Source organism: Capsaspora owczarzaki (assembly GCF_000151315.2).
Source record: "Capsaspora owczarzaki ATCC 30864 unplaced genomic scaffold supercont2.6, whole genome shotgun sequence".
Classification (NCBI taxonomy): domain Eukaryota; class Filasterea; order Ministeriida; family Capsasporidae; genus Capsaspora; species Capsaspora owczarzaki.
This window is the reverse complement of record NW_011887297.1, coordinates 872,547-896,330: the sequence shown is the minus strand read 5'-3', so window position 1 is coordinate 896,330 and position 23,784 is coordinate 872,547. Positions and strand designations below refer to the sequence as shown.

At 53.9% G+C, this 23,784-nt stretch overlaps 6 protein-coding genes across 6 annotated transcripts; 3 read left to right on the top strand and 3 right to left on the bottom strand.

The window, feature by feature from the left end:
• Positions 1-92: 92 nt before the first annotated feature.
• CAOG_04257 (hypothetical protein) lies at positions 93-5,783 on the top strand (the record flags this gene model as incomplete). The annotated part of the gene is made up of 1 exon (XM_004348032.2): positions 93-5,783. The coding sequence occupies one exon, from the start codon at positions 93-95 to the stop codon at positions 5,781-5,783; it is 5,691 nt and encodes a 1,896-aa protein (XP_004348082.2).
• Positions 5,784-5,941: 158 nt separating this feature from the next.
• On the bottom strand, positions 5,942-8,175 carry CAOG_04256 (hypothetical protein). Its single transcript, XM_004348031.2, has 3 exons — positions 7,740-8,175; positions 6,367-6,529; positions 5,942-6,268 (listed from the first exon to the last, which is right to left on the bottom strand). The coding sequence occupies exons 1-3, from the start codon at positions 7,827-7,829 to the stop codon at positions 6,114-6,116; spliced, it is 408 nt and encodes a 135-aa protein (XP_004348081.1). The 5' UTR covers positions 7,830-8,175; the 3' UTR covers positions 5,942-6,113.
• Positions 8,176-8,719: 544 nt separating this feature from the next.
• Positions 8,720-13,777, top strand: CAOG_04255 (hypothetical protein). Its single transcript, XM_004348030.2, has 11 exons — positions 8,720-9,147; positions 9,369-9,407; positions 9,517-9,637; positions 9,758-10,721; positions 10,937-11,864; positions 11,947-12,101; positions 12,205-12,597; positions 12,721-12,820; positions 12,953-13,111; positions 13,245-13,504; positions 13,599-13,777. Exons 1-11 carry the CDS (start codon positions 8,752-8,754, stop codon positions 13,663-13,665), a joined length of 3,582 nt encoding a protein of 1,193 aa, XP_004348080.1. The 5' UTR covers positions 8,720-8,751; the 3' UTR covers positions 13,666-13,777.
• CAOG_04254 (hypothetical protein) lies at positions 13,774-16,566 on the bottom strand. The gene is made up of 2 exons (XM_004348029.2): positions 16,324-16,566; positions 13,774-15,547 (listed from the first exon to the last, which is right to left on the bottom strand). The coding sequence occupies exons 1-2, from the start codon at positions 16,510-16,512 to the stop codon at positions 13,940-13,942; spliced, it is 1,797 nt and encodes a 598-aa protein (XP_004348079.1). The 5' UTR covers positions 16,513-16,566; the 3' UTR covers positions 13,774-13,939.
• Positions 16,567-16,942: 376 nt separating this feature from the next.
• Positions 16,943-20,468, top strand: CAOG_04253 (ATP-binding cassette sub-family D member 4; the record flags this gene model as incomplete). Its single annotated transcript, XM_004348028.2, has 13 exons — positions 16,943-17,238; positions 17,484-17,870; positions 17,970-18,212; positions 18,318-18,463; positions 18,546-18,664; positions 18,764-18,921; positions 19,010-19,110; positions 19,185-19,238; positions 19,334-19,390; positions 19,509-19,748; positions 19,844-20,026; positions 20,109-20,224; positions 20,306-20,468. 13 exons carry the CDS (start codon positions 16,943-16,945, stop codon positions 20,387-20,389), a joined length of 2,184 nt encoding a protein of 727 aa, XP_004348078.2. The 3' UTR covers positions 20,390-20,468.
• CAOG_04252 (DDHD domain containing 2) lies at positions 20,421-23,767 on the bottom strand. The gene is made up of 7 exons (XM_004348027.2): positions 22,558-23,767; positions 22,402-22,491; positions 22,158-22,281; positions 21,339-21,972; positions 20,900-21,218; positions 20,687-20,807; positions 20,421-20,576 (listed from the first exon to the last, which is right to left on the bottom strand). Exons 1-7 carry the CDS (start codon positions 23,579-23,581, stop codon positions 20,507-20,509), a joined length of 2,382 nt encoding a protein of 793 aa, XP_004348077.1. The 5' UTR covers positions 23,582-23,767; the 3' UTR covers positions 20,421-20,506.
• Between the last annotated feature and the right edge of the window lie 17 nt (positions 23,768-23,784).

Sequence of the window (23,784 nt, the reverse complement as noted above, 5' to 3'; positions counted from 1 at the left end):
CCCTTCGTTCGTCGACCCGTCGACTGACTTGCTTGTTTTGCTGTTCGTTGCTCTTGTTATTTTTTGTTTGTTTGTTTCGACGACACCCGCAGATGAGGTACTCGCAACTCGGCTTGCTGGTTCTCGCGCTTGTTGCTTTGGCAGCGCCGTTCGCATCGGCGCAATGCAGCGCAGGCATGGAGCAGTGTGCAGCCCCGCCTTGCGCCTTTGTCAACACGACGTTCTGCGAGCAGCTTTATGCACTGAACTGCACCCTGAGCAACTACGGCTTGCCCGTGTGCGCGTCTCGCATCCAGACGTACTGCAATGCTCATTCGAGCGAATCCGGGTGCTGCGACGCAACGCGCGCAGTCCGCTGCCCATGGAATCAAATGTGTGTGGCGACTGCGGCTCTCTGCGCGGACGGCTGCCAGGCGGTTGGCACCTGTCCTGGCGGCGGCACGGGCACTGGCACTGGTGACGCTGGCACTGGCGGCCCTGGCGCTGGGACTGGAGCTCAATGCCCGACAAACTATCACTACTGCGGCGTCGATGGCCCTGGCGTGTGCCCCTTTATGAACGGCACATTCTGCACCGCCATTCAATCTTGCGCCGTTGCACCAGGGGCACCGTACTCGCCTCAATGCGAATCGCAAGTGGCAAGCTACTGCGCCAACCATCCCGAGGATTTTGGTTGCTGCAAAGCCGGCCAGGTCCGTTGCAACACCACTCGCCATTGCGTCAATGACGTGTCCGAATGCCCAACTCTCGCGACGTACACTCCGGGATGCCAGCCCGCCGGACTTCCCTGCCTGTATGGCCAGCGGTGCCCAATGCAATACTTTTGCGGTCAAAATGGAACTACCACGCAATGCACAAACAATCTCAATGTAGGATGTCCTGCCCCGAGCTTGTGCGCCGAAGGCTTCATGTGCGGCGAGACAACCTGCACCAAGACCTTTGGCTATTGCTCCCCGGCGGACGGCGGCGAGACCGATCCCAACTCCCCATCGCGCAGAACCTGCCAGAACTCGCAGCACTATTGCTCGGGCACTGGCTGCCCGTTCGACAACGCGACTTTTTGCGACAGCATCGGGCCGCAATGCGGCAGACTATTCCCGGGCGGTTCCCTCCCGTACTACTGCTCCAAGGCGATCGATGCCTTCTGCGCCGCCCATCCATCTGACTCTGGTTGCTGCGCTGCCGGATCTGTGCGATGCACCTCCGACCGAAGCTGCAGAACAAGTGCGACTGCTTGTCCCCCGGCCATGTCTGTCCGCCCTGGCTGCTACTCGGTCGCTGAGCATTGCCCAGTGCGGTCTGCTTGCCCGAACAAGGCTCGAGACTGCGGATTTGGCGTCTGTCTGGAAGCAGGCGACACTTCGGCGTGCCCCGTCGGCTCCCAATGTCCCAACGGTTACCGATGCGGTGACGCACCTGCGTCGTGCACCTTGACGCTTGGTCAGTGCAACCCCGTTGACCTGATCGGCACGGGCGGTTCCTATTCCCCGTCCGGCGTCGGCAGTGCGAGTTCCAAGCCTCCGTCGGCTAGTGGCAGCTCCAAGCCTCCATCGGCCAGTGCGACCTCCCGGAACGAACAGCCTCACGCGTCCAGCTCGGGTACTGGTGGCGGCTCGGGCTCGGGCAGCGGCTCGGGCTCAGGCAGCGGATCCGGCTCAGGAAGCGGATCCGGCTCCGGCAGCGGATCCGGCTCCGGCAGCGGATCAGGATCAGGCTCGGGAAACGACACAACTCCCATTGGCTCAGTCACTTGCAACGGAAACAACCAACACTTTTGTGGCTATGCTTGCCCGTTCCAAAATCCCACGCTTTGCTCTTTCATGGGTCAACGATGCAACTTCCCCGCTGGAACGTCGTTGCCATTGGAATGCACGCAAGCTATCGCCTCGTTCTGCACCAACAATCCCGCGGCCCCTGGCTGCTGCACCTCGAGCGCGCCACACCGATGCCTCACCAATCGTGCGCTGTGCGTTCCCAATTTGAACAACTGCCCACCTGCGACCACGATGACCCCTGGGTGCTACAATACCTCGTCGGTGTGCCCTGCTGGCACGCGATGCGCAGGCCAGATTGACTGTGGTGGCGATGTCTGTGCTCCTGCAGGCACTAAATGCCCAACGGGCAGTCTGTGCGCCGGCGGCTATCGCTGCGGCACAACGGGCGATTCGTGCACCCGAACTTTCGGTCAGTGTGCCCCAATTGATCGCGGCTCCTCCACGACGGTCAACATTACAAACTTCCCAAACGCTGCGACCGAGTTCCCTGGCCTCAACCTGGGTACCATTTGCGGACAGAATGTTGCCGATTACGTGCTTCGCATGCGCACAAGCTGCGTCTTCACCTCTGTTTCCGTCTGCCAAACGTGCAAGCCATTCCTGGACACTGTTGTCGTTCAAGCCTTCACCGCACTGGATGCTTGCCAGACCGATGACCCTGATTCGTACACCTGGTGGGCCAATGCTGCCAACACAACACAAGCCCGATTTGCTGCTCTAGGCTGCGGTCAAACCACCGCGAACACCAACATCGAGGTTAGCCCTGGCCCTGGATTCGTCGCTGTTCGCTGGTCTCGAACCAAGGACTCCAACCTTGCTCCATTCTCGTACAGTGTGGAGGTTGCTCCTGCCAACAATCCCAACGCCCGAGCGACATTCCCCGTCAAGCCCGTTATTTTGTCCGACCAGGACACTCAAGTGTTGACCGCTGTCATTCGCGCAGGCTTTGTTGGTGGCCAGAGCTACATTTTGCGGTTCCGCACTACACGTGGTTCGAGTGTGACTGTCAGCAATCCTTACACTGTCACGATTCCCGCCGGCTTGAATTCAACACCTTTCCTTACCTTTGCAGAGAACTGGATGTCTGCCGGTACAAAGATTTATCTGGATGCAACTGATCGCCTGGAGCTTTCGCCTGTCCTTGGCGGGGCGAGTCTCTGTGCTGGCAGCGCTGGTTCTGGCACTGGCTCCACTACGTCTGGTACTGGTTCTGGTGAATCTGGAGGTTCTGGTTCTGGATCTGGATCAGGTTCTGGATCAGGTTCTGGATCAGGTTCTGGTTCTGGTTCTGGTTCTGGATCTGGATCTGGATCAGGTTCTGGATCAGGTTCTGGATCTGGATCTGGATCAGGTTCTGGTTCTGGATCCGGTTCCGGTTCTGGTTCTGGTTCTGGTTCTGGTTCTGGTTCCGGTTCTGGTTCCGGTTCTGGTTCTGGTTCTGGTTCTGGCACCGGCTCCAGCTTGTGCGTCTATGGCGTCACAATGACCTGGGCATTTACTGGATTCACCGCTTCCCCATCAAACTCGGCCGGCTCACTGCAAATTGACGCGAGCCAGCTGCCCACCGCAACGATTCTCACTGCGACCGTGACTGCCACTTTCTACACATCCACTTCGACTGCTTCGACCACTTTGGCCACCTCCATCAACGTGTATGTTCGGTCTCCCCGCGATGACGCTGGTTGCACCATTAGCGGAAGCACCACTGGTGTCTTCTTGCAGGATGTGTTTTCACTGCAATGCTCGGCTGGTATGACTGACATGGGCCGTTTGTTCTTCTTCCGACCACTGTCCGGTCCTGCTGGCGGTACGACTGGCGGTACGACTGGCGGTACGACGGAGCCTGGCGGCACGACTGCGGCACCTGCTGCGGGCGGTGCCACAACAGTGGATGGCATTTCCTTCTTCCCGAAGGCGTCTGCGCAAGCAGGACTCTTTTATATTGACACTTTGCCGCCTGGCACCATCCAGGTGACCATCCGCTCGTCCTCGCCGTTCGGTGGTCAGTACTACCAGACCTTGACGCTGACAGTCACTCAACCCAGCAACTTGAACTCGGATGACGCCGCGCGCGGGGTTGTCTTGAATCAAGCCCAAAGTGTTTTCAACTCGGATCAGTCGCGTTCGGGCATTGCCCTTGCATCGACGCTCGTGAATGCAATTGCCGATGCGGGTGCTGGCGCGGACACCAGCAGTCGCCGAGAGATTCGCTCGCAGCTGATCACTGGTGCCGTGGCTATTGTCAATGCCACCCAAGCGGAGACTGCGGATGCCGTCACGCCGCAAGATTTGACAGACACTCTCGGTTTGTTCCTTGAGCTGACGCGCTTCCCTTCCGAGCTCACCGCTGACGGTCTGACGACCGCCCTTGGTGCCCTTCGCATCGTGGCCGGCTTGTTGCGCACGGTTGGCATCGAGGACAGCGCAAAGGTCAGCTTGGCTGGTACCCTCGGCCAGCTGCTGCGTGCGATTCCGTTGCTGCAAACCACCAACAACTCCCCTGCGTCGCGTGAGTTCTCGGCGCTGGCGTTTGATGTTTTGCAACGCCTTGGCTCGGCCGCCCGTGCCAATCGTGCCCCTGGCGATGTGGATGTGATTGAAACCGACGATATCGTCATTCGCAACGAAAACCGCGATGCAAGCGACCTTGGCGCATCGCCCATCTCTCGAAATGACGGCGCCAACTTTACCGTGCCTTCGTACGCTGCCGGGTCAGCCTCTGTGGTTGGCGTCGAGTACGTTCACCACTTGAACAACCCGTTCGCTTACGACAATGCGACCGACGAGCAAGCCTCAGACACCTTCTCGCTGCGCCTCACTGACGCTGATGGCAACGAAATTTCTGTGAACGATCTGGATTCGGACGATCCGATTGTTATTGAAATCCCAGTGCTCCGCGCGCTTGTCAATCCCAACAATACGTTTGTGTGCATGTTCCGCAACGAGACCACTGGCAAGTTTTCACAAAAGGGCTGCTCGGTTGTCTCGAACGGTACCGCCTCTCTCCGATGCCATTGCACGCACTTGACTTCGTTTGCCGTTTTCGAGATCAATCCGATCGACATCGATGAGGTTGCCGACCATCTGGGCGAGCGCATTGCCGAGCGCCCGTGGCTGATTGTCTTCTTGGCCGCGATTGTCTTTGTCTACCTGGTGATTCTGCTGCCGTTTGCCATCCGAAACGACCGTCGCGTCAAGCGCGAACTTTTGGAAGCGTCGTCCAAGATTGGAGGCGGGTTTGACAAGGAGTTGGCGGCAGGCGACACTGTGGCCGAGCTGTTGAACGTCACTCAAACCCTTGGAACGGACGACGGAAAGCCAGCCATGCCCTTCAAGCAGAGGCTGATGCTCAACATGAAGAATCGCCACATTTACGTGTCGGTGTTTGTCAAGAGGCATCTTGATCGAAACTTTTCGCATGTGGCGCGCGCCACTGTTTGCACAACGACCTTGCTGATGTGCATGGGCCTCAACACGCTCATTTACAACCAAGTGAGCTTTGAGGGCATGTCGCTCGCCATCAGCATTGTGAACGGCATCATCTCGACACTCATCGTCTTCCCGCTGTCGACCTTGGTCATTGAGCTCTTCCGCCACTCGTTCCGGCACCCAGCCGAGGTGCGCAAGACGATGGCCAATCTGGAGAGCGCCATGGAGCTTTCCACAATGTCGTCGACTGGTAACTTTGGCTACGACGAAAAGCCCGCTCAGCCTGGCCAGCGCACCCTGGTCGAGCGCTGGAGCGCGTGGCGCATTCCCCACGCCTGGCAATATGTTGCCTATGTCTTGTGCTTCCTTTTCAGCGCCACCGGCATCTTTTTGACCATTTTCTGGTCGTACAGCCACACGTTCGACGACGAGGGCGTCTACCGCATGTGGTTTATCTCGGCTTCCGTGTCCATCATCCAGTCGATTCTGATCTCGTCCACGCTGAAAGTGTTTATCATGACTGTCATTCTTACATGGATCGATCACTGCCGGCGCCGCAAGTACCACTACACCCCGTGAGATGGCTGTTCCTGTTGGTCTTGAGTTGGCTTCGTTGTGCTCTTTGTTTTTGTGTTGTGCTCTTCGTCTTTGTGTTGTGGGCAATTGTTTTCTGTGCATAATGAGAACCCGATACGACACATTGCTCCTTCTTTCCAGCGTTGGATTTTGAACTTGCGTTTCCAATGTAAATGTACGAATTGCAACAATTGCTCTGTTTTTGTTACTAGAACTAGTAAAGCATCAAACTTCCATAAAAGAACACCGACGAAGACCCGAAAAACAACCAAAAAAGACACTCGAGACCGAAACGCCCGCAATCGGTCAAGACAGCCCAGCCTGTGCCTGTGATCATGACTCTTCGGCTAATGGGTTGCTAAAATTCTGACCGACAAGGTCATCCTCGAACGGGTTGACAATAATATCTTCCTGTTCCTGCTTTTTCACGTCTTTGCGCTTCAGAGTGGCATGTTTTTGGAGCGCCTTGTTGACCTCTTGCGCAAGAGCTGGAGAAGATGCAACCAAAAACCAAACGCAACCACGCAGTGAGAGCAATGCCGAGTTGTTGGTGTGGTGGCATGCTCTTCCTGCTGCGACAACTCACCACTGGAGCACGAAAAGAGCTCAGAGTCTTGCGTGTACGTAACAAACACGATGCCGTCTCGTCGAATATTCCACTTTGCCAGCGATTCCATTTCCATAAACCGATGTTCCTTCCAGCCAAACACGGTGCCCTTCTTGTAGAGTCGGACGCCTTCGGGTGAGATCTAAAAGTGTCATCCACGCAGTTTTGTGAGATTCGGTGGGTGGGGTGCAGTCAGACACCAGAGCAAGCCACAGGCACATGAAAGCAGGGCGCAGAGAGAGAGAGAGAGAGAGAGAGAGAGAGAGAGAGAGAGAGAAGGGAGAAGGGAGAAGGGAGAAGGGAGAAGGGAGAAGGGAGAAGGGAGAAGGGAGAAGGGAGAAGGGAGAACTGACATTGCGCGTAACGGAACAAAAGGAGCAGCGGTGGGCGGGCCGAACCGCAAACGCAACCGCTATCTCCTGTTTTTCCTCCTTCTGTCACCTGTCCCACAAGCGAACGGTGATTTTTGTTTTGTTTTTGCCGGTGTTTTGTTCCAACTCTGAACTAAACATTAACGCGTCCACGACAACAAGCGCCATAGCAAGCCAACAGACCTAGCAACACAAAAGTAACACAAAAGCGATGATCAGATCTCGGCCGATCAACCTTTTTTTTTTTTTTTAAAAAAAAAGAACAGGAGAAAGAAAGAAAAAAAACAAAGCGGACAACCTCGCGTCGCAGAACAAGCAACGAGTCTGCTTCTGCTAGCTCCAACAACACTCATTCAATCTCACAGGGCGAGAGAGAAACGGCGAAGGCAGGGCAACGACAGCACAACCGGAAAAAAAAAAGAACAACCGAAATCCCAAACCGCAAAACCACCAGCCACGAGCCATCACTTGCTTCCCTCCCACAGTACTCGCTTTTGCTGCTGGCTTTCCTGCGCCAGATAGTTGCAAAAGCTCATCGCTGCCAATGGCAGAGGGGAGCGACCAGCAAGCAGAAGTTTGCCGCCTCCTAGCTCGGGCGTTTGGGGCAACACAACGCACAAGCAGCGAATCGAGAAACCCCTCTCCCTTCTTCTTCCCGCACAGTGGCACCGTCCCATCCACTCTCACTCTCACGCACTCGATTTCTCTGCTCGCCCTTCGTTCCACACACACACGGTTTGTGGTCTGTGATCGCAGCTTCAACACGTTTGTGAGCTGTTCGCTTTTTTTTTTTTTTTGTATCCGTCCTCGTCATCGTCCTCGTCATAGGCGTTCTTGCAAGCGTCCCACGACGAGCCGACCACCAAGCAAAGCCAACACACACGCAGCATATCCACGATTGGCGACTGCAGCGTGGGAACTAGGGGGACTGGGGAGGAGGGCGAATGCGGAACGCGATTGATCGCTGTTGTTTTTTTTTACCTCAAGCTTCATGAATGGGTTGTCGCCGACAAACTCGTCGAAGCCGGCCTTGGTGGCACGGAAGGAACCGATGCGCTGTCGGTTCTCCATGTCACTGGATTTCTTCTTGTGGTAGTTGGTGGGTATGGTTGCTTGTTGTTTGGTCAAACGCAATCAAAAGAGAGAGATTGGGTTTGTCGTGAAGGAAACCAAAACAAAGTGGTGTTTTTTTTTTTTTTTTGGTTTCTTTGTTGGTGACGAGTGTGGTTTCTCGTCACTCTTGCAGGGCGGATGGATGCTGATGGAAGCGATTCGTCAAAAGGTCTGGTTGCAATCGATGAATTGAAAGCCAGACGATGGACGCAAGTGGCAGCGCGCGGAGAGGGGGCTCAAACAGAACTGGTAGAAAAAAGGCGAATAGAAGAAAAAAAAAAAATACAACAATGTAAAAACCAAAACAATAGAAGAGTGAGTTGTTGGCTGCAGAACCGCATTTGGAGACACGTCCACCCACAACTCAACAAAAGGTCTAGCCCGACTTAGACTGCACACAACAGCCGTCCCCTCTTCGAGGGTCCCGGCCGATTGTGTGTGTGCCGGATATATCGTAACTGATTTGGTACCCCTCTAAAAAAAGCTTCTGAAATATGTTTGAAGGTTGTGTGCCGTCCAACAGTACAAGTCGGGCTAGAAAAGGGGGGGGGGTGAGAGGGGTTGCATTGCATGATGCGCGAGAGAAGGGCAACCAGAGATCAATCAAAAGTCGCGGCGCCAAAAATCAGAGATCGAGAGAGAGAGTTTTGAGGGACTCTGAATCACAGCGCACACAAGTCGATCGCAACTTGCGCGGGAATAACGCGTGATAGCCGACATTGAATCGATCCCTTGCGCATCGTTGCACGAGCGTCTCGTCGTTCAGGTCAAAAGGAGCTGATTGCATGCTCCTTTTTGTTGTTTGGCGCGCTTTTTTTTTTTTTTTTGCCAGTCATTTTTTTTTTTGTTTCGCAGTGAGAGTGCTCGCGTTGGGTTGACGATGAGCGCCGCTCCCAGCAACAAGCCGCCAAGCAAGCGACCGCGGATTGCAAACAGCGACGACAACCGCCGCAATGACGCCGCGTCAGTGCCGGTCCAGCAGTTGCCGCGGCCTCGAGGCAAGCGCATCCACGACTCCGACGACGACGACGACGACCGCGCTCACGGCTCGAGCAAGCGCAAGCAGCGACTGCAGTCATCCGACGACGACGATGACGATGATGATGATGATGAAGAGGAGGAGGAAGAAGAGGAGGTCGTTGTTGCAAGCGTCAACGCCAAGGCCAAAGGGAAAGGGCGGGCAGCGCAGCAGGATGAGGACGAAGCAGAGCCCGCCACGTTCGCGGACATCATGGACCGCGACTACACCGCCGAGGAGACAGAGGTCTTTGCAGAGGTAGGTACATTCGCGCCTTGCGAAAACACAGGTCACGTGAAGAAGTGGAGCGGAGAAGCACAGGACGAGCTGCACGAACAAGAGGGAGCAGAAGAAGGAAAAAAAAAAAAAAGCAAAACTTTTCCCGCCAAAACTTCAATGGCGGTCCATTGGCTGCATTTGCGCCTCCTTTCTCACATTGCCATGACCTGCCCTCGCTGGAATGTTTGACTCTTTGATAGCAAATCGCGGAAGGTATCAAGAAAGGCGATGAACTTAACGTAAGGCACCTCCAACAACGAGGCACTGGTTGGTACATTTTTTGGCGGTTTCTAACTGAATGTCCAATCCTACCCTTGCTGTCACTGTGTGCATGCGAACCGAGTGCAGAAGACCGTGAAAACACAAGCTGGCATCTTTCTCGAAATCGATCTGCAGAACTTTATGTGCCATGGCCGTTTCCACATGAAATTTAGCCCGCAGTTCACCTTTGTGACTGGCGTGAATGGCAGTAAGTCTTGCGCTTGTTTTGTTGTTGTTTTGCTAACTCTTGTTGTTCTTGCTGGTGTCGTTGTTGTTATTGTTTGGTCTCTGACCCATGCTGCTCCTTTTCCAAAAAACAAAAAAAAAGGTGGCAAATCTGCCATTCTTTGTGCATTGATGGTCGGGTTGGGTGGCAAGACTGGCAGCACGGGTCGCGGCAGCTCCATCAAAGAGCTCATCAAGACTGGCGCTGATCGCGCAGTGGTGCGCATTACTCTAAGCAACGAAGGACTATTTGCGTACCGACCCGCTCAGTTTGGCAAAAGAATCATCGTCGAGCGCGTCTTCCTGAAGTCCGGAAGCTCATCCTACAAACTGATCAATGGCGAGACCAACGCGACCGTGGGCAAGAGCGCCCATGACCTTGCCCAGCTCAAGGACGCGCTGCGCATTGATGTGGACAACCCGATCTCCGTTCTGACCCAGGACCACAGTCGCGAGTTTATCAAGACGGCATCGCCTGACAAATTGTACGACTTGTTCCTTCGCGGAACAGACCTGGAGCGCATGAGCAACATGTATCGCTCCTTCAAGGAGGGCAACACCGCCATCGGCCTCGACCTCAAGGCCAAGAGCGACGAACTCAAAGTCATGAACAAGGAGGTTGAGCGACTCAAAGCGCGCTACGAGAGCTCGAAGGCTCTACAACAGCTTGGCAATCGCATTAACGATCTGGCCAACGAGCTGGCGTGGGCGTATGTGGCGGAGGCCGAGCAGATCGTCGAGAAGGAGACGAATGAGCTGACCAAGTGCCAAAAGCTCGTGCAGAATCTCAGTGCCGAGGTTGCAGCGGCCGACAAGTCCTATCGCGCCGCCTCCAACGAGTATGAGGAAGTGCAGGCGACTCGAACAGCAGTCCATCGAGACACCGAAGAGCTGAGTGCGTCCTCAGAGATGCTCAACAGGAAGACCGTTGCAGCCCGTCGTGCGGTCAACCAGGCGCAAGAAGAAGTCAAGCGATTCGACAATCAGGGCAACTCAAAGCTCCAGCAAGTCAAACAAGTGGAACGGGACATTGCAGAGACTCGCCGCCGTGCACTCGAGTCAAAACAGTAAGTTTTCCCCTTCTCCAAACCACTGCCACATCAAAAAGCCGGCTTCCTTCCGAATGCCCCCGTCCCCCTCCCTCTCCCTCCCCCCCAACCATTATCAACCCGCGCTCTTGGTATCTGTTAAATAGGGTTTCACCAGCGATTTGATGCTCACCTGGTTGTTGCTCTTTTCTTTTCGTTTTTTTGTGTTTTTTTTTGGTTGATCCGCTCTTCAGAAAGCGCGGACAGGCCGTCGAGCAAAATGTCGAACAGTGGCAGCGCAAAATTGCCAACATCAAGGACGAGGCTGACGCGATGAGGCGCAAGCTCGTGGTTGTTGAGCAGCATGGCCAATCGTTCTCGACGGATGTCAACAGCTTGCAGGAGGTTGTGATGAAGTTCAATCGCGACATCGCGGCGAAGCGAAAGGAAATCGAGTCCATCACTTCGGTGAGCAAAAATCGACTCGCCGTGTACGGCAACGAGGTCCCGGAGATTCTGCGCAGGATTGACGCCGAGTCTCGGTGGAAACACAAGCCAATTGGTCCGATCGGCCGTTACCTTGAGCTGACCGATGCCAGCTGGGCAGTTGCGGTCGAGGCTTGTCTCAAGGACACGATCTCGGCGTTCGCCGTGGATAACTTTGACGACGCACGTCGCTTGGAAGACATTATGAATCAAGTGTTTGAGTCCCACAAGCGGCGTCCAATGATCATCACCCGCCGGTTTGGTCCGTTGTTTGACGTGACGCGGGACTCCCCATCGAAAGAATACTTGACCGTCCTCCGGGTCCTCCGCTGCTCCGAAGCGATGGCGCTGAACACGCTGATTGATCAAAACAAAATCCACACCACCGTGCTGTTGAAGGATCTCGAGGAGGCCCAGCGCGTCATCTTGCGCACAGACTACGCTGCTTTACCCCATGGTGTGACTACTGGCTACGACAAGATCGGCACATTCTACGAGGGTGGCACGCGCTCGCAATCCTCTGTTGCGAACAAGTACCGCGGTCCGCAAAAGTTGACTGCAGCGCAGCCCACGTCCCAGAACGTCGAGAGTATCAAGCACGAGCTGAGAGCATTGGAGCAGCGCCTTCATGAAAACGACAGGCAGCTTGCGGAGACCAAGCTCGCTGCTGACGCGAACAAGCGCGACGAAAGAACAGTAAGGGATTCTTTGTACGGTACGGTTTGTTGACCTGGTTTGCTTTGCTCCAAACTCACTTTGCAATGTTGTCACTTGACAGCTGCGCTCGGCAATTGCGACCAAAGAGCGTGAACAGTCGCAGCTCGCAGCCAGAGCTGAGGCAATTCAAAGCAGTGCAGCTGAAATTGAGAACGATGCCACGGATGTGTCCGATCTGGAGCGCGAAATGCAAGCCCTTCAGGAAGAGGCCGTGTCGTAAGTCTTGGTTTCGTGTGTTTTGTTTTGGCTGCGCTCGAAGCAGGATGTTGAAGCTCATTCGAGCCTGCCCGCTTGCTTGTTCGTCCCACACCAACTACAGGTTCTTTGCGCGAGCCAAGCAAATTCATGAAGCACAGGTACTGCCCGCTCAAGCGCAGTTTGCCGAGTGCGACAAACAATCCAAAGAAGCGAACAAGCTGCTGGCTGACATTACGCGCAGCAGTGAAGAGCGAGACGAACAGCTCAAAGCAAGCGACCAAAAGCAAACGCAAGCCAAGAACCTTCTGACGCGCCGCACCGCGCAGCACCTTGAAGCTCAGCAGCAGGTTGACCAGCGACAGGCAGTGGTTCTCGATATGATCAACACCGCCAAGAGCACAAAAGAACAGGCCCAACAGCTTTGCAGCGTTGCAATTCCCACCAAGCGCACCTCAGGGACAATCCAGAAGGAGATGGAATCGACGAAACAGCGTCTTCGTGACGAGGAGAGACAGTGCGTTGCAGTTTTCGACTCTGTCTTTTGTTTGAGCATTTTTTGCTTGTTGCAGAGAGGAAGCAGCGCAAGCTAAAGTCTGTTCTGCGTCGCTCTGCGTCGTTTTTGTTTCTGGTGACACAGGCAGGGCCGACATGAAGATATCACCCGCGAGTACTTTGAGAAAACGAGCATGCTGGAGAAGTCCATGGCCGACCACAACGCCCTGAAGGATTTACACGGGGTAACAGACTCAAACCCGCATTTCTTATTGGTGATGCGCTGTGCTCAATGCACAACCCTCTGACTGACTGCCTGATGTTTGCTTTTGCGCTTGCTACCACACACACACAAAAACCCCCAACCAAACAAACAGCGCTTGGATGTGATTCTCGTCCAACGTGCCGTGCTGTATCGAGATTTCCGCATCTCGATCGCGCAGCGAGCGTGTCAGTATTTCATCCGACTACTGGCGCTTCGCGGATTTCAGGGAAAGCTCAAGTTCCATTTCGAATCTTCCAAACTGGAGATCAGGGTGCGTCCTCTTTTTTTGTTTTTCTTTTGTGCATCCTCATGCATCCAACCATGTCTCTGTCAACCAGCCGAGCTGCAAACTCACTACACCCCCGCTCTCCTCCTATTTTGTCGCATTGAATCTCCAACCTCAGGCGCAACCGCCGTCGCAACAGGATGGTCAATCGTCCGGTTCGAAAGACATTCAAAGCCTGTCTGGTGGAGAAAAGTCGTTTGGAACGATCTGCTTCCTCGTTTCCTTGTGGCATTCGATGCCCTCGCCCTTCCGCGTGTTGGACGAGTTTGATGTGTTTATGGATCAAGTCAACCGGAGCTTGAGTGCCAAGCTCCTCACAGATTTTGCAGCCTTGCAGCCGTTCAGGCAGCACATTCTGATTACTCCACAATCGATCGAGTACGTGTATTTTTGAGGGTGGTGGGTTGACCTGCTGAGCTTTGCTTCTCACTCACCTACATCCCTTCTGCTTCCGTTTTCCCCCCAACTCCAGCCCGCAGGTTTCCGGACGGAAGGATATTCGGGTCGAAGTCCATTCGCTCGCCAAGCTTGATGGTTGACGTGAATCTGCATATTGGATTTTTTTTTTTGGTTATGCTTGCTTGAATTGCAACGGAAAGGAAATTTTGAGGAAATTTTGGTTGTACACAATGAAGTTAAATTGCGGTTGGAAGATGGCGACACTGACATATATTGGGAATGTTGAAATCACAGAACGTGGATACGTTAGTCCATGAGCGACCCACACAAAACGTTGGCGCAAAAACAAGCTTCCCAAACCAAACAAGTGCACAAAACACACAAAAACCATGCATAAACGAAAGAAAAAAAAAATCAAATGTGGATAAGAATGTGAGACGAATCAACAGCCAGGCCAACGCGAGCGTCGAGCGTGACAATGGTATCGCCGTTGACAACGTATTCGGTTGGGTTGCGGTTGATGTCGGTGGAAGTATGGGTGCCTTCCACGAGCGTGCCGAGCGTCGTGGCATAGTACCAGCGGCCAGGATTCAGGGTCATCGGCACCTTAACAGTGCCAGAAACAATCACATCCAAGCTGGAGACGCCCGTGGTGCCGCTGGCAAAGCTGCCTGCCGTCAGTCCGATGGGGGTGCTGAGAGTTTCGCCGAGGGTGACGTGTCCACCGAGCGGAAGATCGTGCCTGCCGTCGGAGATGGAGTCGATAATCACAAAGCGGTTGCTCGACAGATCGGTGGCAGTAACCCAGTACACGTCGCTGTCAAACTTGGGGTTTGGCGGGGAGAGGACAAACTCGGGCGAGTCGGCAATGATTTGAGCGCCGTCGTTCTTGGTGCAAATGGACATTGTGACACGGCCTTGGTTGGAAAGATCGCTGTACACAACCATGAAGCGATCGACAGCCAGGGTCGAAACGGTGATGAACGTCCACACGCTCGAGTCCTGGAAGCCACCGTCGTTGATGGTGACCAGGGAGCCAAACTTGACAAAGGGCAAGCTGGTGGTCGAGTCGATTTCGACGGTCATGAGGCAGCCGCGCAGGCCGTCATTCACGCTGCGATCCACAAACACAACGGCCACCGTCGAGTTGTCAAGGGCCGCCGAATCAAAGAAAAAGTAGGCGGCCACGACGGGCAGGGTCGTGTTCAGGCCGGCCGTGCACGCACCGGTGACCGTATCGACGATAATCGGAGTGGCACCCAACGGGCCGCCGACTGGGGGCCAAACCATTTGGTCCTCGGTCAGGTACGAGACAATGACCGTGTTGCTGTCGAGCGCGTCAATGCTGGAGGCGGTGCGGCCGCTTTGGTACTGCAGCGGCGTGTTCATCGTCAGAGTAACAGCCGACGGCGTGATGGCAACATCGATGGTGCGGATGAACAGGTTGTTGCCGTTCAAGCTGTCATAGTACGAAATGATCAAGCGAGTTGCGCTCAGACCAGCGATCTGATTGTCGATCGTCTGGCAAGGGCTTGGGCAGACATTCACGGACGCGCTGAGCTGGGAGATGGTGTCGGCCACATTGGCGTAAATATCGCGATGGTTGGCAGTGACCGTGGCAACGTAGACGACACCGCGGCCGGCGACGGTGAAGGTCGTCGCGCTCAGCACGATAACATCATCCACGGCGGCCATTCCAGCCAGAGAGACTGCAGGGCTCCAGATCACAGACGTCTCGGTTTCAACACGAGTCACAGTCGCGGCGGGCACGAGGCCGACTTGGGCAACGCAGCCGCTGGCTCCGCAGTAGGCCACAACAATCGTCGTAGTGTCCAAGTTGGCCGTGACCACATGAGTGACTTCATCGGTCGAGTCGAAGGTGCCTGCATTGCGATAAAGCGACGTGCCGGCGCCGCGCCTCATTGTGCCGTCGGCAGCCACAGTCACGGGCGAACCCGCACGGAACGAGAGCAAATCCGCGTTGGGCTGGAGGGACACAGTCACCGCAATGTTTTGCTCGTCCTAGTTTGTTTTTTTCAAGTTTGACACACAAAAAAAAACAAAAAGCAAAAAAAAAAAAAAACAATCGTGAGGAATGGATGAGCAAGACAGCTTCGATGGATGGCAACGCGAGGCCGATGAGGTTGATGCGGTGCATTGCATGTCTCAGCAGCACATGTAGCATGCTTTGTTTTTGAAGGATTTTTATTTTTCAAAGCTGTGAAATGTTTTGCTTTTTCCTGCTGTTGCCGTTTTCACAAAAATAAAAAAAAAAACCCACTCTGCAACTGCGGTTTGGTTGTTTGTCTTACACTGACAAATAGAAGTAACATCATGCCATAGAAAGTGGCGCGATCCCATCAAGCCCCCAAAACAAAAAAGGCCACGAAAGCCTGTTTTTTTGTTTGTTTTCGCACCGCTTCCCGCAAACAGCCAAGATATTTTTTTGACAGGTGTGATCTGTTTTGATGTTGACATTCTGCTTGTTGAAAATCGAGCAACTCGCGTTTGATAGGACACCCCGATCGCAGTCACTTCCAATCAACGAAAGAAGAAGCAAAGCAGAAGCAAGGAACGGAAGGGCGAAAGCGGCGGATTCGCACAGATTCCCATAAAAAAAAAAATAAAAAAAAAAAAAAGCCTGGTTTTTTTGTTTCGCATTTGCATGAGGAGAGCAACGATCGCCCCGGAAATGCACACCGCCGCTGTACATCTCGGACATGAAGGGGTGCACAGAGACGTTCCAGCAAGATTGGGGGAAGGGGGTAGAGTTGCCTCGAGACTGAGACCGGGTGTACCTGTGTATGGGCCTTGTCGAGAGCGGCAACAGCAATGCCAAAAATGATGATGGACCATGCGGCCGCAACGAGTGCAATCCGCCAATGGCGCTTGAGCACAGCCATCGACGACGGCGATGCGTCGTAGTGATCGCGGTTGATCTTGACGCGGGAGTGTCCAAGCGCGCCGCTCGTCTCTTCGTCGTTCATGGTGCTTTAGTCAAAGTGGAATGGAACAGAGCACAAAAGACAAAAAAAAAAAAAAAAAAAAAAAAAAAAAAAAAAAAAAGCCGGAAGTCGAATAGTGTGGAAAAAAATGCGACTCAACGCTCAACACGTGAATAACACGCCACATCGTGATATGTCATGCTTGGATCGGCAGGCGGGTTTGGGGGAGGGGGGAAAGAGGGGAGGGGGAAAGAGGAGGGGTGTGTGTATGGAAGAGAGATCGTGATGTTGATACTGAGAGTGATTGAGATTGAGAATGATTGAGAATGATGGAGATAGAGTGAGTGAGTGAGTGAGTGAGTGAGAGGGAGAGGGAGAGTGGACACGACGTTTGTTGCGCCCAGTCTTCCAGTTTCGTGACCATCCGACTCTCCTGCTCTCTCTGCTCTGGACGTGACAAGCACAGAACACAATGTCGGACGTGCGTGCAGGGTCAATCCAGCAGCACCACGACGACAAGCTGGGCAGCAGCAAGTCGCATGCAGGCATGGATGGCCGACATTCGGGCAGCGCAGGCACCTTCGTCAGCAGCATCAGCGCAGTGTTCAAGGGCGGGCACGGCAGCAAGCATGGACGGAGCCAAGCGTGGACACCACTCGGTGGCGCGTCTGCCGCTCGTTCGTCGACCTCGTCGTCGACCTGCAGTCAATGGTTTGGATGCTCGTCTTGCTGTTCATCTTCAGACGACCGCACCGAGAGCCCCTCCAAGTAAGAAGAAGAAGAAGAAGGGGAACAAAGGGGGCTGCACGCGCGAAGGTGTCAAAAATCCCATTTTGCCAGTTGCTCAGACGCACACCCCTCGTCCACCCTTCATATCACACCCCAATCCACCCATCACACCATAGCACAAACCCCTTCTTGCTGTCGCCATATTCCACTGCTTTGCCTGAGTGATGTTGTTCTGATTGACACGCAACGCTTTTTTTTTTTTTTTTTTTTTTTTTCGTCTGCAGACATACCTTGGATCGAGTGTTCTTCCGTCGACTCTGGCAAATCACCAAGCTCTTCTTCCCGTCCATTCGAGCACAGCCGTCGATGTGGCTTTGTCTGCTGCTTGGCCTCGCATTGGGACTGCAGGTCGTTTATTACCTGATTGGCATGATCCCAAGTCGGTATTACTCGATTCTGCAACGCAAGGACGAGAGCGCGTTCACTGCCCAGACCATCTACTGCTTTGTCCTCGTCGTGGCGGTGGCCGTCATGAACAGCGCGAGCGGTTTTGTTCAGGCGCAGCTCTACTTGCAGTATCGCCAGCGCTTGACGCTGTTTCTCCAACAACTGTACTTCAGCAACACGACTTGCTACCGCACCAACGTGCTGGACAGCCGCGTGGACAATGCGTGAGTATAGCTCGGGTTTTAGCATGGTGCATCGGGAGGGGGGAAGGGAGTGAATTTCTGCTCACTTGTTGTGTTTGCTTTTGCCTGGCAATCTCACAGAGATCAGCGCATTGCTCAAGACGTGGATAAATTCTCCACCTCGTTGAGTAAAATCCAGGCGAAAATCATCATCCTCCCCCTCACAATCCTCTACTACACGTACCAAAGTGCCAATGCAATGGGCTGGGTCGGCCCAGTCAGCGTTTTTGGCTTTTTCATCGTTGGTACCGTCTCAAACAAGTTTTTGATTTCGTTCATTGTGCCTCAAGTCGTCAAACAAGAGCGCCTCGAGGGAGATTTCAGGTATGTTTGTGTGTGGAACACGTGCGCGTTTGAGCAGCTTTTGGGTTGAGTTCCTCTGCTTTTGACCTGCCACGATGCTGATTGAACTGCTTGGGTGCTTTGAAGGTACGCTCATGCCCATGTCCGCTCAAATGCCGAGGCTGTGGCATTCTACCACAGCGAGAGACGCGAGGAGGAGAATGTGACGCGACGCTTTGCTGAACTGATTCGCACCCAAGAGCGGCTGATCTTCCGCAACGTGTTTTTGGACAGTATGTATCTCTCGGGGGACTGCGCTGCTTTGACTCTGCTCGCCCTCACAAGCTAGTGCTGCGCTTGATTCCATACTGGCAGTTTCGATTGGACTCTTCGATTATGCCGGCTCCATTTTGAGCTACTTGGTCATTGCTGTACCAATCTTTGCTGGGCGCTACGATGACCAACTGAGCAACATTTCCACTGTCATTTCTCAGGTTGGTGGCTTACTTTGAGATTATTGGCGCGTTGTTCGTCCCGGTTTGGCCGTTGCCACAGTTCGGTCCTAACATTGCGATTTCCTTTGAACTCTCCAGAGTGCCTTTGTCTCCATTTACCTGATCAGCTGCTTTTCAACACTGATTGACCTTTCCACCGAGTTTAGCAACCTGGCTGGTTTCACTCACCGTCTGGGTGAGATGATGGAAGTATTTATGGACACTTCTCTGCTGCGCCCAGTTGCCCAAGATAACGAGTGAGTGTGCTGTCTTTATGTCCGATGCGACGTCGTGCTGCATCCTCACAGTCTCGCTTTGGGACACGAATCATCCTTTTCGATTCAGTGACGAGGATCCGGACGAGCGAGCAGCATCCACCCAAAAGACCATCGTATTTGACCACGTTTCGTTCGAGACACCCAAGGACCACGTCCAAATCGTGAAGGGTAAGAAAGCAGTGCGAACTCATGATTGCGATGATGCTTTTCGTGAAACTGACCACGATTTTCATTCGATGCAGACCTCAATCTCGTGATCGAAGAACAGATGAACATTCAAGTGATGGGTGCCAGTGGTAGGTTACTTGCGCTTTGTTGTTGTAGGGGCAGCGTTCTTTGCGGAGGCACATGCTCACAGCGATGACGCTTTGTGCGTGCTACAATTCGTCAGGGTGTGGGAAAACTTCCCTTCTCCGTACTCTCAACGACCTCTGGCCGCTTTCTTCAGGTATTGCGTCCCGTTCTTTGGATGGGGAATTGACACTTTTGAGGAAGTGGATCGGAGGGAGCTAGGCAAGGAAAGCGTGTGAACGTGGGAACATGTACTCATGACTTTTGGCTTGCAGGCACCATCACCAAGCCGCGCCATGTCGGACGCAACGGCCTCTTTTACTTGCCACAGGTGCCGTTCGTTTCGGATGGAACGTTGCGCGATCTGCTCAAGTATCCAAACCGCGACGATTTGACGCACGATAATCTCGTCGAGCTGTCGCGAGTGTTTTGTCCGGGAGCTGTCCCTTCGAGCTCCGCATCGTCTGCTGCAATCTCGTTGGCACACTCGGGCTCTTTGGTGCGGGTCGACCCTGGTATGTGTGTTTGACCGTTGCGGGTCATTAGAATTTTTGTTGCGGCTCATTTGAAATGGCGTGGGTTGCTGTCTTGGATTTGATGTTTGCTGTAGCTCTCGAGTTTGAGGACAAGGTTTTGACGTCGATTCTGGCGGAGGTCAAGTTGGGCTTTGTGGTGTCTCGCTGTGGCGGGTACGACACTTGGCACGATTGGACTTTTTATGATTCCTTCTCGCCTGGTGAAAAGCAACGCCTCGCGTTCGTTCGCTTGTTCCTACAGCGGCCTCAGTTTGCCGGTAAGAGGTTTGATCGATGAATGCTAGCTTTTGGCAATCGCTGTTTGATCTGATATCGCACACATTGGTGCATTCTCAACAGTTCTGGACGAGTCTACCAGTGCAATCAGTGGCGACCTTGAAAGCGAGCTGTACTCGCTTTGTCGAGCGCTGAACATTACGACCGTGTCGATTGCCCATCGTCGGTCTCTTCTCAAGGTAAGTTGCCGCTAATATCGTCGCAATGCCGGCTGAACTCGACTCACCGCTTTGAACCCACGCTTCATGACACGGCTGCAGTTCCACGACTACCTCTTAATGTTCAATGGTGAGGCTGGCTGGAGTTTGAAGCCCATTGACGCGGCGATGCGTCAACGAGTTTAGCCAGCGTTCTGACAAACTCGAAAAGTCGTTTGTGTTTGTATGTTTTGATTACGAGCACAATATATTTGACATTCCTCAATTTAGCATCGCATTCAAGTGGGGGTGGACGGTGCTAGCTCATTGGCTTGGCGAGGTCGACGAATTGAAAATTTCATTCATAATGAACAGGATTGTGTCTTGGGAGCGCCTGCGATGAACAACACAACCGTTTGTCGGTTAGTTCAAAAACCAACAACGAGCAGGTCAATCAATCAGTTGTTTCGACAAGGCACGTTCACCAGAAGACCCGAATCTTACCAATAAACAAAGTGCGCTGTGATGGAGAAGAGATATTCATTGATGGACTCGATGGGAGTTTCTTGCAGCGCATAGTCAATCCGTGCACCCGAGTTCAGTTTTCCTGGATGCAGCAGGGCGGCTGTGACGCGCAAAAAGGGAATAAACAGAAAGGATGGAAGATGAGTGAAGTGGATTGAAGCCACACACAAAAGAGCTCTTGTCGCGAACTACCTCCAGCTGGAGTATCAGCGGGCGGAAGCGGCAAAGCACTTTGATTGGGAGCGGCGGCGGCAGCAGGGGCGGGAGCGGCGGCAGAACTACCGCCAGTCAACGATTTCGCCAAACCACTCAGCGAATCAAATGAAAACCAAGAGCTGGTGCTTTTGGTGGCCTCTTCCACCATATTGAACGTATTCTTGATTGTTGCGCTCACGCGGGAAATGTTATCGCGCAGCTCAATATGAATGCGTTTTCGTCCGGTATAATGTGGCACCAGTTCGGGCTTGACGTCTGTAAACTGCGGGTCGATGATTGGCTCCATTCGGAAGGCCTGGGTAGCGGAAAATGAAGCGTACGGATGAATCACCCCAAAAAAACAAAACAACAACCAAACAAAACAACAACAAAACAACGGTGGTATCAGTGAATGCAAAATCGACACCAGTCTTACCACTGGATCAAACGGATGGAAAATGTTAAAGTACTTGGGACAGGTTGGCAACTGATAGTGCCGCCCAATGTGGTCATGCCCACGGACGGTGAGGAACATGCCCATGGGCGAGCCGGCACCAAACATGGCGTCGCATGCAAAGTTTAACCGAGGATAGTGCACGCCCACAGAAACGTGGCCGAGGCCGTGAGAGCGTTGGTTGTGGTTGTGATGGTTGTGTTCGCACGACAGGCAGTTGGACAAGGCTCGCGGCGACGAGGGCTCCAAAACGGAATTTAGAGAATCGACGAGGTTGCGAGGATGTCTAGCGTCGGCATCCTCGGCGCCAACGGTGGTCGGCACTCCGCCCGTTGCATCGCTGGGAGCAGCTTCATGAGTGCCAAGCAGAGGTTGGTGCGCCAAGAGATCGAACCCAATACAAGAGCCCAGACTGTGGCCGAACAAGCACACCTTGCCCTTGAACGTTGGGTTTCGGGCGATAAAGAGAGCATGCAGCCGGTTTAGCTCTGCCGCCACACGGTCAATGATCACCTGGGCATACACAGGGCTGGTGAACAGCATCACATCGAGCACCGTGTCGTTGACGAGTTCGCGCAGTTTTCGGATGGTGTCCAAGCTGATGTTTTGGAGTTTTCTGGGAATACGGAGGGGAAGCGCAACGAAAGCAAGCAACCAAGTAAACCGTGATTGGTTAGCGTGCCGAGCAAAAAAAGAAAAAAAAAATACAAAAATACAACAACAACAAAAAACCCCCACAACAACAAACACTCTACTACGCCGAATCAAAAATTTAGATTCGCCTGAAAAGCAACAACGTACTTGTCGACATCGCGATGCAAGTGTAATGCATCGTGCCATTCGATCGGAATGAGTTCGACACGCCCGCGCTGCGCGCTAAAGTGAGTCTTTTGGAAGGCCGCAGAATTGGCTCGCATGTCGTCCACTGTTCCAGTAACCCACACCAAGGACAAAGAATCATTACGACGTCAGACTGGAAGGTGGCACCAAAGCATCAACCAAGAGCTTGTTTCGGCTTTGGGCTTCAGACAGCAAGAGCACGTACCACAATCGGGCAGGGCACGAAGTTGCAGGTCGCATGCACTCCCAATGCCGTGAATGACAAACACCAAGCCTTCAATGTCATCGAGCTCGCCTGGAAGATGATTGGAAAAGTAAGTGCGTGTCAACAGCACACATGGAATTTCAACGCAGAACTGACCTTCGTCAACGCTCGAAATGTCCAACCCGCGATACACTTGGCGTGCAATGAAATCCGAGCCGTCCAACTCTCCAGAGACAGGCTGATAGACATAGAGCATTGTCAACTCGCGCGAGTGGAAGGTAATTTTGTCGCCTCGATCGTTAATCGTCACTTCCCGCGCGAACGGCTGTTGTTCAGGGAGCTGAGGTGTTTCCGTCAAATCCATTGGTTGTACCGTACTATCAGCGCTGTTCTGGAACACATCCACATAATGCGACTCGATCAAGTCTGCGGTGGCTTCCTCCAGCGGAATGAGCGGATCGCCCGAGCGGTCTCCCGCGCAAAACCAGGACGCTCGAGTGACGAGCATCGGGAGGCCTTCCCAGTACACGGGCTTTCCGAAACGCGACGGGACGTGCACGTCAAATCGGCCTCCACAGACTGACACGACCTCGTTGGCAGGGCAGCCAGGAAAGGCAGTCGCGTCAGAAGCTGCACCGTCAGCATGGCGTGGCAGTTGCAGCTCGTGGTACGCTTGCTCCAGACGACTCGAATCAATCCGGGTGAATGGTTTCCAGCCAACGCAGAGATACGAGCCAGCGCCCGCCGCGACGGACGACGACCGCGCAGCGGCAAGCAGATGGGCAGCGAGACGAGCCTGCTCGGACGGGGGCGAGCTCGCGTTCCCAGCAGCGGCGGCCGCACTCGAGTTCGCAGTGCCGGCACTTGGCTTGCTGGATCCTGCTGTGCCTCGTGCGGCAAAGGCAGAGAGCAGCGGCCACGCACCGCCAAGACCCGCCGTCTCGGTCACCGTCGCCGCCAGCATGGGAAGATTGACGGGCGACTCTTTCGGAGGCGACCAGAAGAACCAGTGCGCCGAAGCGACCGGCTGCTGGGGTGACGACGAAGCACCAGGACCAACAGATGAAGAAGAAGAAGCGCCAGGGCCAGCGGAGGACGAGGAAGATGCTCGGGTGGCATCGAGCGAGGCCGGCGCGTTGTTGGCAGCCGACAGGCGATTGTCGGCGTTCCAGGTCATCATTTTTGCAACCCGAAGCGACAATGTAGGGGGGTGGCGAGGACTAGTTCGGATAAAGATGATGATGCTAACAATGTATGTCAGAGAAAAAAAAAGGGGGCGCTTTTGTGTGCAATGCGTGACGAGGGGGGAGGGAGCGTCAGTAAACGAGACCGCACAAAACAAGACTGACTGACTGAGCGTGGAAAAGGGCTCAGACAAAAAAG

What these genes read in the sequence shown, in the direction of transcription:
- CAOG_04256 (XM_004348031.2), bottom strand. Translation starts at nt 7,829, where the DNA reads ATGGAGAACCGACAGCGCATCGGTTCCTTCCGTGCCACCAAGGCCGGC. An exon ending in ACCCATTCATGAAGCTTGAG is followed by an intron (nt 6,530 to 7,739) that starts GTAAAAAAAAAC and finishes TGACACTTTTAG; the next exon opens with ATCTCACCCGAAGGCGTCCG. An exon ending in GCTCTTTTCGTGCTCCAGTG is followed by an intron (nt 6,269 to 6,366) that starts GTGAGTTGTCGC and finishes CATCTTCTCCAG; the next exon opens with CTCTTGCGCAAGAGGTCAAC.
- CAOG_04255 (XM_004348030.2), top strand. Translation starts at nt 8,752, where the DNA reads ATGAGCGCCGCTCCCAGCAACAAGCCGCCAAGCAAGCGACCGCGGATT. An exon ending in AGAAAGGCGATGAACTTAAC is followed by an intron (nt 9,408 to 9,516) that starts GTAAGGCACCTC and finishes AACCGAGTGCAG; the next exon opens with AAGACCGTGAAAACACAAGC. An exon ending in CTTCCAAACTGGAGATCAGG is followed by an intron (nt 13,112 to 13,244) that starts GTGCGTCCTCTT and finishes CTCCAACCTCAG; the next exon opens with GCGCAACCGCCGTCGCAACA.
- CAOG_04254 (XM_004348029.2), bottom strand. Translation starts at nt 16,512, where the DNA reads ATGAACGACGAAGAGACGAGCGGCGCGCTTGGACACTCCCGCGTCAAG. An exon ending in TCGACAAGGCCCATACACAG is followed by an intron (nt 15,548 to 16,323) that starts GTACACCCGGTC and finishes AAAACAAACTAG; the next exon opens with GACGAGCAAAACATTGCGGT.
- CAOG_04252 (XM_004348027.2), bottom strand. Translation starts at nt 23,581, where the DNA reads ATGATGACCTGGAACGCCGACAATCGCCTGTCGGCTGCCAACAACGCG. An exon ending in CATTTCGAGCGTTGACGAAG is followed by an intron (nt 22,492 to 22,557) that starts GTCAGTTCTGCG and finishes ATCATCTTCCAG; the next exon opens with GCGAGCTCGATGACATTGAA. An exon ending in TTGCATCGCGATGTCGACAA is followed by an intron (nt 21,973 to 22,157) that starts GTACGTTGTTGC and finishes CCGTATTCCCAG; the next exon opens with AAAACTCCAAAACATCAGCT.